The sequence below is a fragment of the Brachyhypopomus gauderio genome, chromosome 5 (genome assembly GCF_052324685.1).
Source record: "Brachyhypopomus gauderio isolate BG-103 chromosome 5, BGAUD_0.2, whole genome shotgun sequence".
Classification (NCBI taxonomy): domain Eukaryota; kingdom Metazoa; phylum Chordata; class Actinopteri; order Gymnotiformes; family Hypopomidae; genus Brachyhypopomus; species Brachyhypopomus gauderio.
In genome coordinates this window covers 282907-297092 of record NC_135215.1, presented here as the reverse complement: position 1 = coordinate 297092, position 14186 = coordinate 282907, and the positions used below count along the sequence as shown (strand labels likewise).

Below are 14186 nucleotides of genomic sequence, written 5' to 3'. Positions count from 1 at the left end.
TGTTAATTGATTTAAGTGCAAAACCTCTGACTTTAAAACATTTCAGTAATAAACCAGAACTCGCAGATGATGAACTCTCAACAGCAGCTGCAGTTCCCCATCTCCGAGGACGCTGCCTACTTCCTTCCAGCTGGACAGGTAATGCTAATGATAGTGTTCAACGTGAATTTAAAAACACCTTGTTACCTTTCCAAGCTGAAATGATTAGTGTGTGTGTGTCGTAGTACTACCCTCAGTACGTGTCCTTGGCCCAGCAGTTCCCTGTGGTCTATCCTGACTGGAGCTCTGCATACGGTGAGGAGAGGCTCTTAACTCAACATAGATTTTGTTAAATGTTAAATGGCCAGTGTAAATGAAAGAGAAAAAAAATGGGGTGGAGCCTAAGGTTTTATCTGATTGTGCCTTGTTTTCTCCAGGTGAGCCGTATTATTACCCTACGCAGGCCCAGTACCTTTCTTCAGGGCCAACTACACCCATCATATTGAGCTCTGCCCTGCAGCAGCAGGCCCCACCCCCTCAGTATGCCCTGCCCCAGCAGTTCCCTGTAGCCAATGAGCCCACGGGTTTCTACTATGGCACCTATCTTGACTGGAGCTCTGCGTACGGTGAGGAGAGGCTCTTAACTCAACATAGATTTTGTTAAATGTTAAATGGCCAGTGTAAATGAAGGAGAAAAAAAGACTTCTTTTCCCTCTCCACATTGGGGTGGAGCCTAAGGTGTTATCTGATTGTGCCTTGTCTCCTCCAGGTGAGCCGTATTATTACCCTACGCAGGCCCAGTACCTTTCTTCAGGGCCAACTACACCCATCATACTGAGCTCTGCCCTGCAACAGCAGGCCCCACCCCCTCAGTATGCTCTGCCCCAGCAGTTCCCTGTAGCCAATGAGCCCACGGGTTTCTACTATGGCACCTATGCTGACTGGAGCTCTGCGTACGGTGAGGAGAGGCTCTTAACTCAACATAGATTTTGTTAAATGTTAAATGGCCAGTGTAAATGAAGGAGAAAAAAAATGGGGTGGAGCCTAAGGTTTTATCTGATTGTGCCTTGTTTTCTCCAGGTGAGCCGTATTATTACCCTACGCAGGCCCAGTACCTTTCTTCAGGGCCAACTACACCCATCATACTGAGCTCTGCCCTGCAGCAGCAGGCCCCACCCCCTCAGTATGCCCCGCCCCAGGAGTTCCTTGTGGCCAATGAGCCCACGGGTTTCTACTACGGCACCTATGCTGACTGGAGCTCTGCGTACGGTGAGGAGAGGCTCTTAACTCAACATAGATTTTGTTAAATGTTAAATGGCCAGTGTAAATGAAGGAGAAAAAACGACTTCCTTTCCCTCTCCACATTGGGGTGGAGCCTAAGGTGTTATCTGATTGTGCCTTGTTTCCTCCAGGTGTGCCGTATTACCCTACGCAGGACCAGTACCAGTCTTCAGGGCCCATCATATTGAGCTCTGCCCTGCAGCAGCAGGCCCCACCCCCTCAGTATGCCCTGCCCCAACAGCGCAGGAGAGAGTGCCAGCAGGTGAGGAGCTGGAAAGGTTGCCTGCTTGAACCTGGTCTCACTCCCAAAAACCATGTCCCACAGATTAGAATACCAGACCCCAAACAGGGTGGATGTGATGTCACGGAAGAGATTATGTCCGGGGCAAGAAACGCATCTACGCCCACACCCATTCAGCTGAGCTCAATACGAAAGGCCTATGTATATGCTTACATTACGTTAAAATGTTTGTAATTGCTCCAAATTTGACAATGTTCCCCACTCTTTTCCTCAGACTGTGGTCGCAGTGCAGACCGATGATGAAAGCACGCCACCTACAGCTACTGTAGTGATTCCACCCGGTAAGTGTGTTTTCTTAATGTTATTATATCATGTTTTTGTATTTTATTAACTTGGAAACCGAATTGAAATTGCACCTTGTTCAGATGACCATGGGAAACCTGTGTCTATGCCAGCAGCTGCCTCAACCCCCCCGCCTCCATCTAAGGTGCCCGAGCTGGTGGTTCCTTCAAAACTGACAACGGAGCCTAACCTGTCCCAGGGTCTCCAACTGGCCTCACCACTGAGCACAGTGCCTGTTGGACAAGACCCTGATTTCGGAGCGTCTGCCTCCCCGCCACCTCCTCTGACGGACCTTCCTCCAGCAGACATCCCTGCTCTTGAGCCCAAGATGGGTGAGAGTATGGATGCGCCATTGGTATCGGAAGCAGTGCCCCAAGCAGAGAAGGAGCCTGTTGAGGCCCCTTTGGAGCCAGAGGTATGTGCTACTTCTGCTGATGGGCCGAAAGCTGAAAACATCTACATTTGGCAAATGTCTATCCAAAGCCAAAATTGCAGTCGCTGCCATTGCTATTCGACCAGTTTCCATAGTTGAACATGTACAAGGGGTAATGTCATGTCAGAGTTGGAGGAAATTCAGACAAAGAGCGCAATCCTCACTAATATTTAAGGCAGATATAGTGGGGATGTATACAACTCTATTGTTTTTGAAGAAATTGTTTTTGGGACAGTCTCTGTTTGCATTAATGAGTCTTAAGAGACTCTGTCATACAGGAGAGAAACCTGTTGAATTAGCATTTTTTGACTTTGCCAAAACTATTTTTCCAGATATATTTGTCATCTTTGAAGTTTTCTTAAAAATATTTAAAAGTCTCGTCTCGTTATCGTGAACCCAATATCATGTCTCGTCTTTTGAGATGAGTGCCACACTTTGGACACTCCTGCTTTAAAGGCACATGTAAATGGACATTCTACATTGTAGAGCATCATGGGATTTGCTCTAGAGTCTAGATTGTTTACTAGCCATGCTGGTGTTGTTGGTTTATGCTAGTTTCACTTGGAGTTGTTGGTTACACCCTTAGTGTGAATTATAGGGGACTTAGTTGAGCTGATTGTCTTAATTAAGATTGCCCCCCCACCCCCCCCCCCCCCCCCCAGCCTCCAGTTTCGAGGTCCTCACAGTGCCAGCGCAAAAGTCCACGCAAGATCATCACCAGTGTCTCATTCAGCAACGACATCCAGCTGAACAAGGCGGAGAAGGCGTGGAGGCCCTCAATGAAGAAGGTGCGCGCCCACAAGGCTGAAGCTGACGAGGAGAACCTGGAGGTGGCCAAGACCCTGGACCTGCTGCGACGTGTGCGCAGCATCCTGAACAAGCTCACGCCACAGATGTTCCAGCCACTGATGAAGCAGCTGACGGAGCTGAGCATGGACACGGAGGAGCGGCTCAAGGGAGTCGTCGATCTCGTATATGAGAAGGCCATCTCTGAGCCCAAGTTCTCCGTGACTTATGCTAAATTGTGTCGCTGCCTGATGATGGTAAGTGTGCACATGCCCACGCGCGAATGGCCAGTTCCACATGTGACCTCTATCTTGTCCCATGTGTTTCTGCAGCTAAACTGCACCAATGGGACTGAGGAGTTCAGGAGGTTGTTCATGTTTTGTTTATTGTTAAAGCTGGACACTGTAATGCATGCATTTCACCAAGTGTTCAGAAACAGCAACTGCCCTCCCAAGACTTCTGATTGGTCAGAAAGGGAGGAATGAACTGCTTTGATCTGTGTCCTCTGTCCGTGCTGTGCAATTACTGGCCAAGGACACAGAATAATGAAAGAGCATAATTTAGCAGAGTGTCTGAAGAGATCTATCTATCTATATATCTATCTATCTATCTATCTATCTATCTATCTATCTATCTATCTATCTATCTATCTATCTATCTATCTATCTATCTATCTGTCTGTCTGTACGTCTGACTGACTGACTGACTGTCTGACTGATGCCAATGTACATAAATTAACAAAAGGCAACTTTTTCTTATCTGTGATGGCAGTTAAAGTAGTATGTGTTGAGCAGTGATATTTCAAGCTTATCCTAAATTTGCACACAGGTCAGAAAGCAAAATTTGCACCCTGGCTACATTCATCTGTGTTAATGTTGCTAGTCATGAAAAAACCTCTTATTCACGTGTGCTTGTTGCTTGCTCTTCATGGTACCCAGCTGAAAGTGCCCACCTCTGATAAGTCAGGAGGCACAGTGAATTTTGGAAGGCTGCTGCTCAATTGCTGCCAGAAGGAGTTTGCGAAGGACAAGGACAGCAACGAGCGCAAGCAGAAGGAGCTGGAAGCCGCATCAGAGGTGCGACAGTCTCACCATCTTGATAGTGCACCTTCCCTCCAAGTGCACAACATTGGATGTGTATTGTTAGAGTGAAGTCCAGTCGTTTTAGTTGTGTTAAATGTGCCGTATATCCGGGCCTCGTCTCGTGTTAACGCCAACCCCCGATATTTCCCGCCAGGATGAGGAGCGTCAGCGCCTGATCGAGGAGCTGGACGCCATGAAGGACGAGGCCCGCCACCGTTCCCTCGGTAACATCAAGTTTATCGGGGAGCTGTTTAAGGTGGAGATGCTGTCGGAGCTTATATTGCATGACTGTATAGTCAAGCTGCTCCAGAAGAGCCACAGCGAGGAAAGACTAGAGTGTCTCTGCATCCTACTCTCCACCATTGGCAAGGACATCGAGAAGGCCAAGGTATCATGCGCTTATGTTCCTCCTACCTGGCTGTTAACTCTTGGCGGTAGTTTTTACCAGGCAGTAGCCACACGCATGCTAACAAGAGTCTTGTTTTTGACTAATCAGCCCAAAATGGACCACTATTGCAGCTACATAAGCAAAATAATAAACGCGAGGAAGACCTCATTGAGGATCCGCTGCAAACTGCAAGATGTCCTGGACCTCAGACAGGTAAGTGTTACACACCCATCCGTTGGACTTCTTCAGTGTCTCTACAAATGTTTCCTTGCTTTCATTAATTTATACTCGAATGCTTACTGTACAAGTATAGTTTATAGAACAGCCGTTGACCAGCTTCAGTATTTGAGTGTGGAGGTTTCATTGCTAGTCATGCAGAGGTGGTTGGACTGCTTTCCTTTTGCAGGTTTGCTTTTCTTAATTGCCCATCCTGACAAGGTGGCTGCCGTGTTGAATGCATTTTGAAAGCGCTCCTCTCTTTCCAACTACGGTAGAATAACTGGGTGCCCCGTAGGGGTGACCAGGGCCCCAAGACCATCGTCGAGATCCACAAAGAGGCAAACTTGGAGGAGCAGAGGGAGCAGATCAAGGTACCTGAGCAGCTCCTGTCTAAAAAGGACTCCAGTCGGGCGTGTTGGTCGCGACGGGGCCCACCCGTCCGGAGGCCGCATCACCCAACATCAGGAAGATGCCTGGAATTCGGTGCCCATCATTACCAAGACCAGGGTCCCGGCGGGTCCTTTAAAAGGCTTAAATAAAAGATTTTTAAGGTCTTTAAATGTATTGAATTACATTCTTTTTTGAAGAGTGGCATTAAATTTCATCTAAGGGGAGTGAAAAAGCTATTAATGTCCAAAAAGACAAAAAATATTTTCAATTCTACTTCTACAGCGCAAGTCTCAGTCTAACCACACAGTAAAAAAGAAGCATGGTTGGACTAGTATAACACGGCTAAATCAGCCACAGTTTCATTTCAAATTCAATTCAAATACCAATTAAAACAGTAGTATTTTGAACCCGTGACTGTTCTTCTATAAAAACATTCACATACACACAGTAGCGCCATTCACTCTAGTTCTCTTGCCAAGTGCATTTGTGCCATGTCTTGCTATTTGTTATCCATCTTAAAATCAATTTATTTACTTAAAAAACCAAGGGCTAATGCAGGAATACCCTCAACTTGGTGATGTCGCCTTAAAGATTATCCTACCTTTTGCTTCGACATATTTGTAGAAATATTGCCATATTTGAGGCAAGGTTCTCAAAAATGACCATTCAAAAGTAAATACTGCAATCGTGCACAAATGATTTGATGATTTGAGGCTGTGTTTATCAGACATTGTGCTAATAATTTGCAAGGCAAAGCAGGTCTCACATTAACATGGACTACCTGAAAGCTTTGGAGGGGCCCAGCTTGAGAATTCATGTTTTTGCCATGGTAATGGTCTTAATTTTTATTCTTGGAGGTCTTAAGTCATTAAATTTGTAGGTCAACAATGTGCAGATACTCTGCAAGACGCGGCCCATCCACATTGCCTGCAGGACATAAGAATTTGGCTGTCCAATAATTTTTAAAAATGGAATGATGGCCAAACAGAGGCTATTTTATTTTTATTTTTTTATCCAGACAGTGTTACACCAAATGCTAAACATCTGGAGCCTTTATTAATAAATACTCAGAGCTACGTAAGGAATCTCGGCGTTCTCTTTGATTCCACACTTACATTTGATAAACAGATAGTATCAGTTTTTATCAGCTAAGGAAAATCTCTAAGCTCAAATCTATTTTAACTTTTAAAGATATGGAAACAGTTGTTCATGCTTTTATTACATCATGGCTTGATTACTGTAATTCTCTGTATTTGGGTATCAACCAATCAGCTCTGTCACGCCTTCAGCTTGTTCAAAATGCAGCAGCTAGGCTCCTGACTGGAACTAAGAAAAGGGAGCATATTTCTCCAGTGTTGGCCTCCCTACATTGGCTGCCTGTTAAGTTCAAATTAAATTTAAGTTAACCTTACAAATTCATGTTTGACTGAATATGCCCTCTTATATGCAGAAGCGCCCCCTAGTGGGCCCGCCGGCGGGCCCAGCTCCTTTACGGCGATATAAAACATATTAAACATTAATGAATCTCCGAACAAAAGCGCTTAAATCAAAATTTCCTATCCCATCTACATGCCTACCGAGTTTCAGCCGTCTACGTGCAGCCGATCGCGAGATATCCGGCTTTGAAGTTGACCACAAAAGTGCACCCCGCGAGGGGGTCTCCCGACATATCCGTTTACAAAACATATTTATGTTGTGAAATGTCTTAATGTTTTGTCACCTAAAAATCGTTTACTAATAAGGCTTTAATTTAAGACCTTAACAGCGTAGATCCGTTGTGGTTAAGTACCTTAAAAAGCTTGCTCACCTCACTGCAAAATTTTCCAAAATCCGCTTCCTGAATGAGACACTCCGACAAATCTGCCCCCTAAGCGTCACAGAAGCATTCTTAACGCTGATTTGACCCCTCATTACAAAGCTGCAGCGGTTCTGCTTTGATTTGAGTGGTTTTTATTGGTCTAAAGTGGGGTAGTGACTTTGAATGACAGGTTTTACAACCTCTCCCACGGCGAGGTGCGAAGGGGAGGGGGGGAGGGTGAACCAATAAGCCCACAGAGACAAGCTGGCGCCTCAGAAGTGATTGAAAGCTGTTCTAACCAATAGTGTACATCCTTCCGAAGCTAACCAGCCCTCATATGACATGATTGGTCAAGTATATTTTTAAATTGAGCCCTCGGAAACTGGCGCTTCATTTCCAATTTCGGCCGCTAGCATAGCAACATAAGCTAACCCTTTGCTAACCTAAGCTAAGCTCCCCAGAACACACTGTTCGGCGAAACTGAAGCAGCCATGGATTATTTTGTTCGTTTTTATGCGGATTGTGGATACTTTTGAACATAAACGGATTACTTTGTGTGGAATATATGAGCAATTTTCGGAATTTTCGCCAACCCGGAAGTGAGACGGTACACCGGCTACGACGCGATTCTACGTACTGTGAGTAACAATGGATAATTTTTCATAAGCGATATTGTACAAAATATATATTCTAATACTAAACATTAACTAAGCGTTAGATTATAAACAGTTTTAGAGCGTTTGAGTGCTGCAGCACTCTGTATCGTGTCGGATGCTACCGGAGTTGGCTACGGTAACCTAGCTTATGCTGTCGGACTATATTGGACATAAATATGATATCATAACGTTCATATTTGGACATGAAATTTAGTCATTGGAATTTTCTGGTCTTGCTGTAATATGTGCAGCATTGTTGTTTGTCGTAGCTCCTCGGTTTCGTGTAAGGAATTTGTTGGCATGTTAGCTTAGTTGGCTAATGGTGTGTGTCGGGTGTGGCATATTTAGACATGGGTGTGGTGCACTTGACATACCTTGGATAAAGCTGAATAACTTTTCAATGCTTGCATGGATTTGCTCCATTTTTTCTGTGTTGTTAGAAAAGACCCTAGCGAAATTTATTGTAATTTCTGATACCACATTTGAATAACTATGTGAATATACATTCCAGTCATGTTCAAGTTCAAGTCAGCATTTGTGACATTCCTGGCATATTAGCATCTGCAATAGAGGCTCTAAAATAAACCAAATTATGTGAATATGATATTGAAGTGTATTAATATGTTCCCCCAACTGCCTACTTCAGTTTGAGCCATGAATGATAATTTTCCTATATGTACAACTTGAGATATCTAGTTTTAATGTGAACTATGTCAAAAATGTTAAAAATGGCCACCAGGCGTGCGAATCTGCAGTATAAGGTTAAAGTATGTAGGCATACCATACTATTTTCATGTTTAACTGAATAAACCATTGAACACGAGTAGCCTACATTTTATTGAGCATGTTTTTTTTCTTCAAGTATCAAAGTAGAACAGCTTTCTCAAGCAGTCATTGATGCATTTTGGAAACAGGAGATCCTCTGTATTAAGAACCCTTATCTCAAAAATGGACTTTTAATCATTACTTGGGTAGCACGCATATTCCGAATGAGCCATTTTAATCTAGATTAATTAAGATTAGTTTCAAGATTTCAGTGAGATTAATCTAGATTTAAAAAATTAATCTATGGCCACCCCTAATTTTAAATAAAGAAAATATTGTCATTTTCAGAGCAAGATAGCCCATAGTCGTCTGACAAAAAGACAGAAAACTATCATTTAAAATTGGGTGAATGCTATTGTCTAATTGCTTGTTTTGACATTGTATTATTTCAGACCTAGTAGAATTAACCCTGCCAAGGCTGAAATTTCAGGATCTCCAGGACATCACCTCTCCTTCGTGCCAGAAATTACAGAGCAATTATCCATCTTTTATTATTCAAATGCATCAATAATCAATATCAATGCATACATCAAATCATTGAGGATGCAGCTCTAGCACTAATATGCCTAAAACTACGAGGATTTTCGAAAGGCAAAGCAGATACTGACTAGCTCATTTTATATGTGTTTCATGAGCATTTTACACATATTTTTTCGTGCTAAAGAATAAATGTGTTAGCGGTACGTATAATGCAATGGCCAATTCACTGAATCCTGCTAAAGAGTAAACTAAAATATATATTGAATCACACTTGCTGCAAACTTCGTTTTGATGTTCATTATATTCATTATATTTGTTGTAATGAAACATACTTGCACATTGTGTTAGAATTTGCGTATATGTGCAATATTTGTATACATGTGTTATCTGTGTAATTCTTATTCTTAAGAGTCCTAGACTTCTTGATGGTCAGTAATGGTAGTCCAGGGCTGTGGTGATACAGCCATAGCAGGGGGTAATTTGGGGTGGTAAGAGGGGCCAGGGCAGTGGGTTGATCCTTCATCCATTTCATCTTCCCCCTGCTGTTACCTCATTATTTATTATTATTTATTAGCTATTATTGGAACTAATAAGAAGCCAGCAACCTGTGATCTTAGTGCACGTGGGGGTTCGTAATTGGAAATAAGTTCTTGGATGTAATCAGGAGCAATGGGGTCATGGCGAGGGTCCTGCCTCAAGAGCACGGTGGTAAATATAGGTGTGTTGCATATCTTTAAAAATCTCTTGATTGTTTTTACAGGGCATGCCTGCCTGCTTGAGGCCATTCCTGCCCCCAACGGTAGGATAGCACTCCCCAAGTCTTGCCTACCATTTCTTGTGCGACATGTTCATGGCATTTCATATGGCACCCAAAGGGGGGTCATTAATGATTTGTGATTAATTTTGTAGAAGCATCACCTGTAGAACTGTTACTTTTAGACTCATGCTTCATCTGTGCAAGATGCAACCCTAACAAATCAAACTAACAAAAAAACTGGTCATACCTGAGCATGTTTTGGGCAAGTATTTACACCACATGGGTTAAGAACTCTTCTGGTGTTTCATTTTTCAGATTAAGGTCACTCATGGTGTTCTTTTTAGGTGACCTGGACGTGTTAGTGGGCGAATGCACCTCTCTCCTCATATAAAAACATTGTTTTTCATGTTAACATGTCTTATTCTTTGCCTCTGCCTGCAGATAAACCTATTCCTGATGTCTCATGGAGCCCTCATGCATGTGCTATTTTCTAGCTCCACCCTTTTAGCTGTGCTGCCATAGCTAGATTTGCTGGCGCCTTGCACACTATAGTCCATTAATTTATACTTCTCTGTACTAAGACATGTCTAATGATCTTGTCTCTCCTCTTGATGAGGTAAACCTACTCCTGACATCATGCTGCTACTGAGTCTCAACCTGTTCCAGCTGTTATGGTCCCCCTGCTTCACCCCAACTCCACTGCGCTGGACAGATGTTCCTGTGCCAGATGTTTTTCAGACATACGTACACCCAGCAAATCCTTAATCAGAACACACTGACATGTTGTTCATTCCCTTATCTGTGTGTCTGCACCTCACTTAGAATCTCTCTCCCTGGACTTTTCCATCCCCCTACATCCAGTCTACTGTACCTCCTCTCCTGATAAGGAGAACACCAATCACACATATGGTTTATTATTCTTACCAAATTGTCTTAAGACACATCTATTTTGTTCTGTATTCAACTACACATATTATCATTAAACTTTAGAACTCTTTCCTGATACTTGTGTGTTGTGAATCTGTTCTCCTGGTTCCTGAAGTGTTCACTTAGGGTGACCGGATCAGAGATGGTGAAAAAGAGGACACCTCAGCGTGGGCATATAGTTGATATTTATATGAAAAAGCTTTACTGGCCCTTAACAAAACTGCAGAAAAAAAACACTGCCCTTAAAGGCTATTTGAACTCTTTTACATTTAAAATGTGCAAAACACAATTATACATTTCCATGACATTCTGTGCTGTGATAAATCATGTGTGTCACGTTGAGGACCCCGGCCCCTCCCTTTTGGGCGTGTGTCAACGTAGTCCACGTGCTTTGTCTGCGTCAGTGTATATATGTGGGTAGGGTTTTGTTGTGTGATTAATAAGTCTCACCTGTGAATCGTCTCGTGATCACATGGGGCTACTGTGGTTTGTCTATTTAATGTGCGCTCGCGCAGTGTCCTGTGCTCGTCGTTGTCTACAGTCTGCACGTTGTGTGCTGTGTGTGAGTGTTTATCGTGCGCTGATTGCGCAATACTTGTTGTTAAATTAAAGTGACTGTGTGTGAACAACCGGACTCGTGTCTCGTCCGTCTCTCTGGCGCCACCGTCACAGAACGACGAGCCGACCTGAGACACCCGAAGATGCCAGGGTACGCTACCCGGCCTAAGAAGGCGTTACGCTCCAGCAAGAGGCATCACCGCTCTTCCTCTTCTCCCCCGCGCCGCATAACCCCGCTGACTCGCGATCAGCTACTGTCAGACCCGGTATGCGCCCTCCAGCTGACCTCAGCCCAGAAGGTTGAGGACAGAGACCCCGAGTTGGCGGAGCTCTTCCGCCAGGGAGCGGTCAGGATTTGGATGGAGCGACACTCCCCTCCATCCCGCGCCGACGGAGAGAAATCCCGGGGAGATCTGCGTCGCTGACTCGACCCCGGAGGCGGAGTTTGGGGAGGGGGACTCCGAGGAGGAGGAGGAGCAGGACAAAGAGGAGGAGTCATACCCTCCGTCCCTGTGCGATGCCTCCACCGTAGACTACGGTGGGGAGGGGGAGGAGGCCTATGCTCCCTCGTTGGACGACGCGTCCACGATAGACTACGGGGGTGAGGAAGAGGAGGAGTCAGAGGAAAAGGACTACCTCCCTCCGCCCGTAGGTCCCTCTTCCGTCGTAGAGGAGGGGGAGGAGGACGACGACGAGGACTACCCGCCTTCTGAGCGCTCTGCACACCCCACTGATTACGGAGAGGAGGAGGAGGAGGGGTATGAGGAGGACGATCGTCCTCTGTCCGTGCACTCGGGTGTTTCCGAGTGCACGGACAGCGACATATATTCCGAGGAGGAGGTCAGTCCACCCCCCTCTGAGTGTTCGGTTGGGACGGTAAAGGGAGGGTGGAGTACACCCTCCGGTCGCTCCGGAGGAGAAAACATGGACTGCTCTCGGGATGGCAGCCCGGAGCAGCCCATGAGTTGGAGCCGGGGCAGCGAGGCGGAAGAGATGGAGGTGGAAGAGCCCACAGCCGACTCCGGAGAGCGGTCGCGAGGCGAGAGGGACGTCCCCTACGACCAGCTGCGGGGAGAGTCCGCCCGCCGCGCTGCTCCGGGCACGTCCGCCCGCCGCGCTGGTCCGGGCACGTCCGCCCGCCGCGCTGCGCCGGGCACGTCCGCCAGCCGCGCTGCGCCCGGTGGAGGGTATGCAGCAGGGGCAGGAGGAACACCGCCCACCGCAGCACCTGCCGCGCCAGTAGCTCCAACTCTTTCTCCCCTACTCGCCCTTCTCCTGGCGCGCAGCCTGGTACCTATGTCGTGTGTGTGTGTTCCCGTGTTTGTCAGTCTTCCCCTTTGTTTACCAAACCCGTTTTTCCCTCTTGTGCCACTGTGTGTGAACGTGCCTGTGTGTGTGTTTGTGAACGTTCCGTTTAATGTGTCTTCCGTCTTTTCCCCCGTCTTCCCAGGGAGGGTGTTCTAGGCGGTCCGTGGCGGACGCTTCACCAAGGGCGGTCACCTCCCAGACGCAGGACTGAGCGCGTCGGATCCGCCCATCGTCGTGGGTTCGGGGCACTCGGTCCTGTTGGCACCCCGGGACGGGTAGTGCCCTTGGAGGGGGCGTCTGTCACGTTGAGGACCCCGGCCCCTCCCTTTTGGGCGTGTGTCAACGTAGTCCACGTGCTTTGTCTGCGTCAGTGTATATACGTGGGTAGGGTTTTGTTGTGTGATTAATAAGTCTCACCTGTGAATTGTCTCGTGATCACATGGGGCTACTGTGGTTTGTCTATTTAATGTGCGCTCGCGCAGTGTCCTGTGCTCGTCGTTGTCTACAGTCTGCACGTTGTGTGCTGTGTGTGAGTGTTTATCGTGCGCTGATTGCGCAATACTTGTTGTTAAATTAAAGTGACTGTGTGTGAACAACCGGACTCGTGTCTCGTCCGTCTCTCTGGCGCCACCGTCACAATGTGTGGCTCTTTCTCATCAAGTCAGTGTTTGTGTTCTTCTTTTCAATGTTTGTCCTTACAAAATAAAAATGGTAGCCTAAAAAATAAATACAAAATTTAAAAATATTCTTTGTATTGGCACAAAATTAGTCATTTAAAAAATTGTACACTAAGCCTATGGCTGATACTTTTCAGTCCACCTCATATTGGGCGTATTTTTCAGCAGACTGAATCTTTCCCAACAGTTGACGATTACTCATCATACTTCAGTTTTACTATTAGCTTACTATTACATCATACTTCAGTGACATGAGATAAGCATGTTAGGTCTCATTGGTGACCCACATGAGGTGAGGTGATGGGGTGAGGTAACCATCACCCTTCCTCTTCGTCATCGGGCCAAGGTCTCCTTGTTCTCCAGATGTACCATTCTGACCCAAGATAAGGCCGTGCTGCTCACCGGTTTGTACGTGTCTTTCTCCTTTGACTGTCATGAGATGACCAAGTGTTCAGAAACAGCAACTGCCCTCGCAAGACTTCTGATTGGTCAGAAAGGGAGGAATGAACTGCTTTGATCTGTGTCCTCTGTCCATGCTGTGCAATTACTGGCCAAGGACACAGAATAATGAAAGGGCATAATTTAGCAGAGTGTCTGAAGAGATTATCTATCTATCTATCTATCTATCTATCTGTCTATCTATCTATCTATCTGTCTGTCTGTCTGTCTGTCTGTCTGTCTGTGTCTGTACGTCTGTCTGTACGTCTGACTGACTGTCTGACTGATGCCAATGTACATAAATTAACAAAAGGCAACTTTTTCTTATCTGTGATGGCAGTTAAAGTAGTATGTGTTGAGCAGTAATATTTCAAGCTTATCCTAAATTTGCACACAGGTCAGAAAGCAAAATTTGCACCCTGGCTACATTCATCTGTGTTAATGTTGCTAGTCATGAAAAAACCTCTTATTCACTTGTGCTTGTTGCTTGCTCTTCATGGTACCCAGCTGAAAGTGCCCACCTCTGATAAGTCAGGAGGCACAGTGAATTTTGGAAGGCTGCTGCTCAATTGCTACCTGAAGGAGTTTGCGAAGGACAAGGACAGCAACGAGCGCAAGCAG

At 45.7% G+C, this 14186-nt stretch overlaps 1 protein-coding gene across 1 annotated transcript; it reads left to right on the top strand.

Annotated features, from left to right (window-relative positions):
- Positions 1–1306: 1306 nt before the first annotated feature.
- LOC143513734 (eukaryotic translation initiation factor 4 gamma 1-like) lies at positions 1307–4636 on the top strand. Its single transcript, XM_077004469.1, has 7 exons — positions 1307–1522; positions 1776–1842; positions 1957–2258; positions 2939–3319; positions 4001–4138; positions 4299–4532; positions 4583–4636. The coding sequence occupies exons 1-7, from the start codon at positions 1307–1309 to the stop codon at positions 4634–4636; spliced, it is 1392 nt and encodes a 463-aa protein (XP_076860584.1).
- Positions 4637–14186: the final 9550 nt, after the last annotated feature.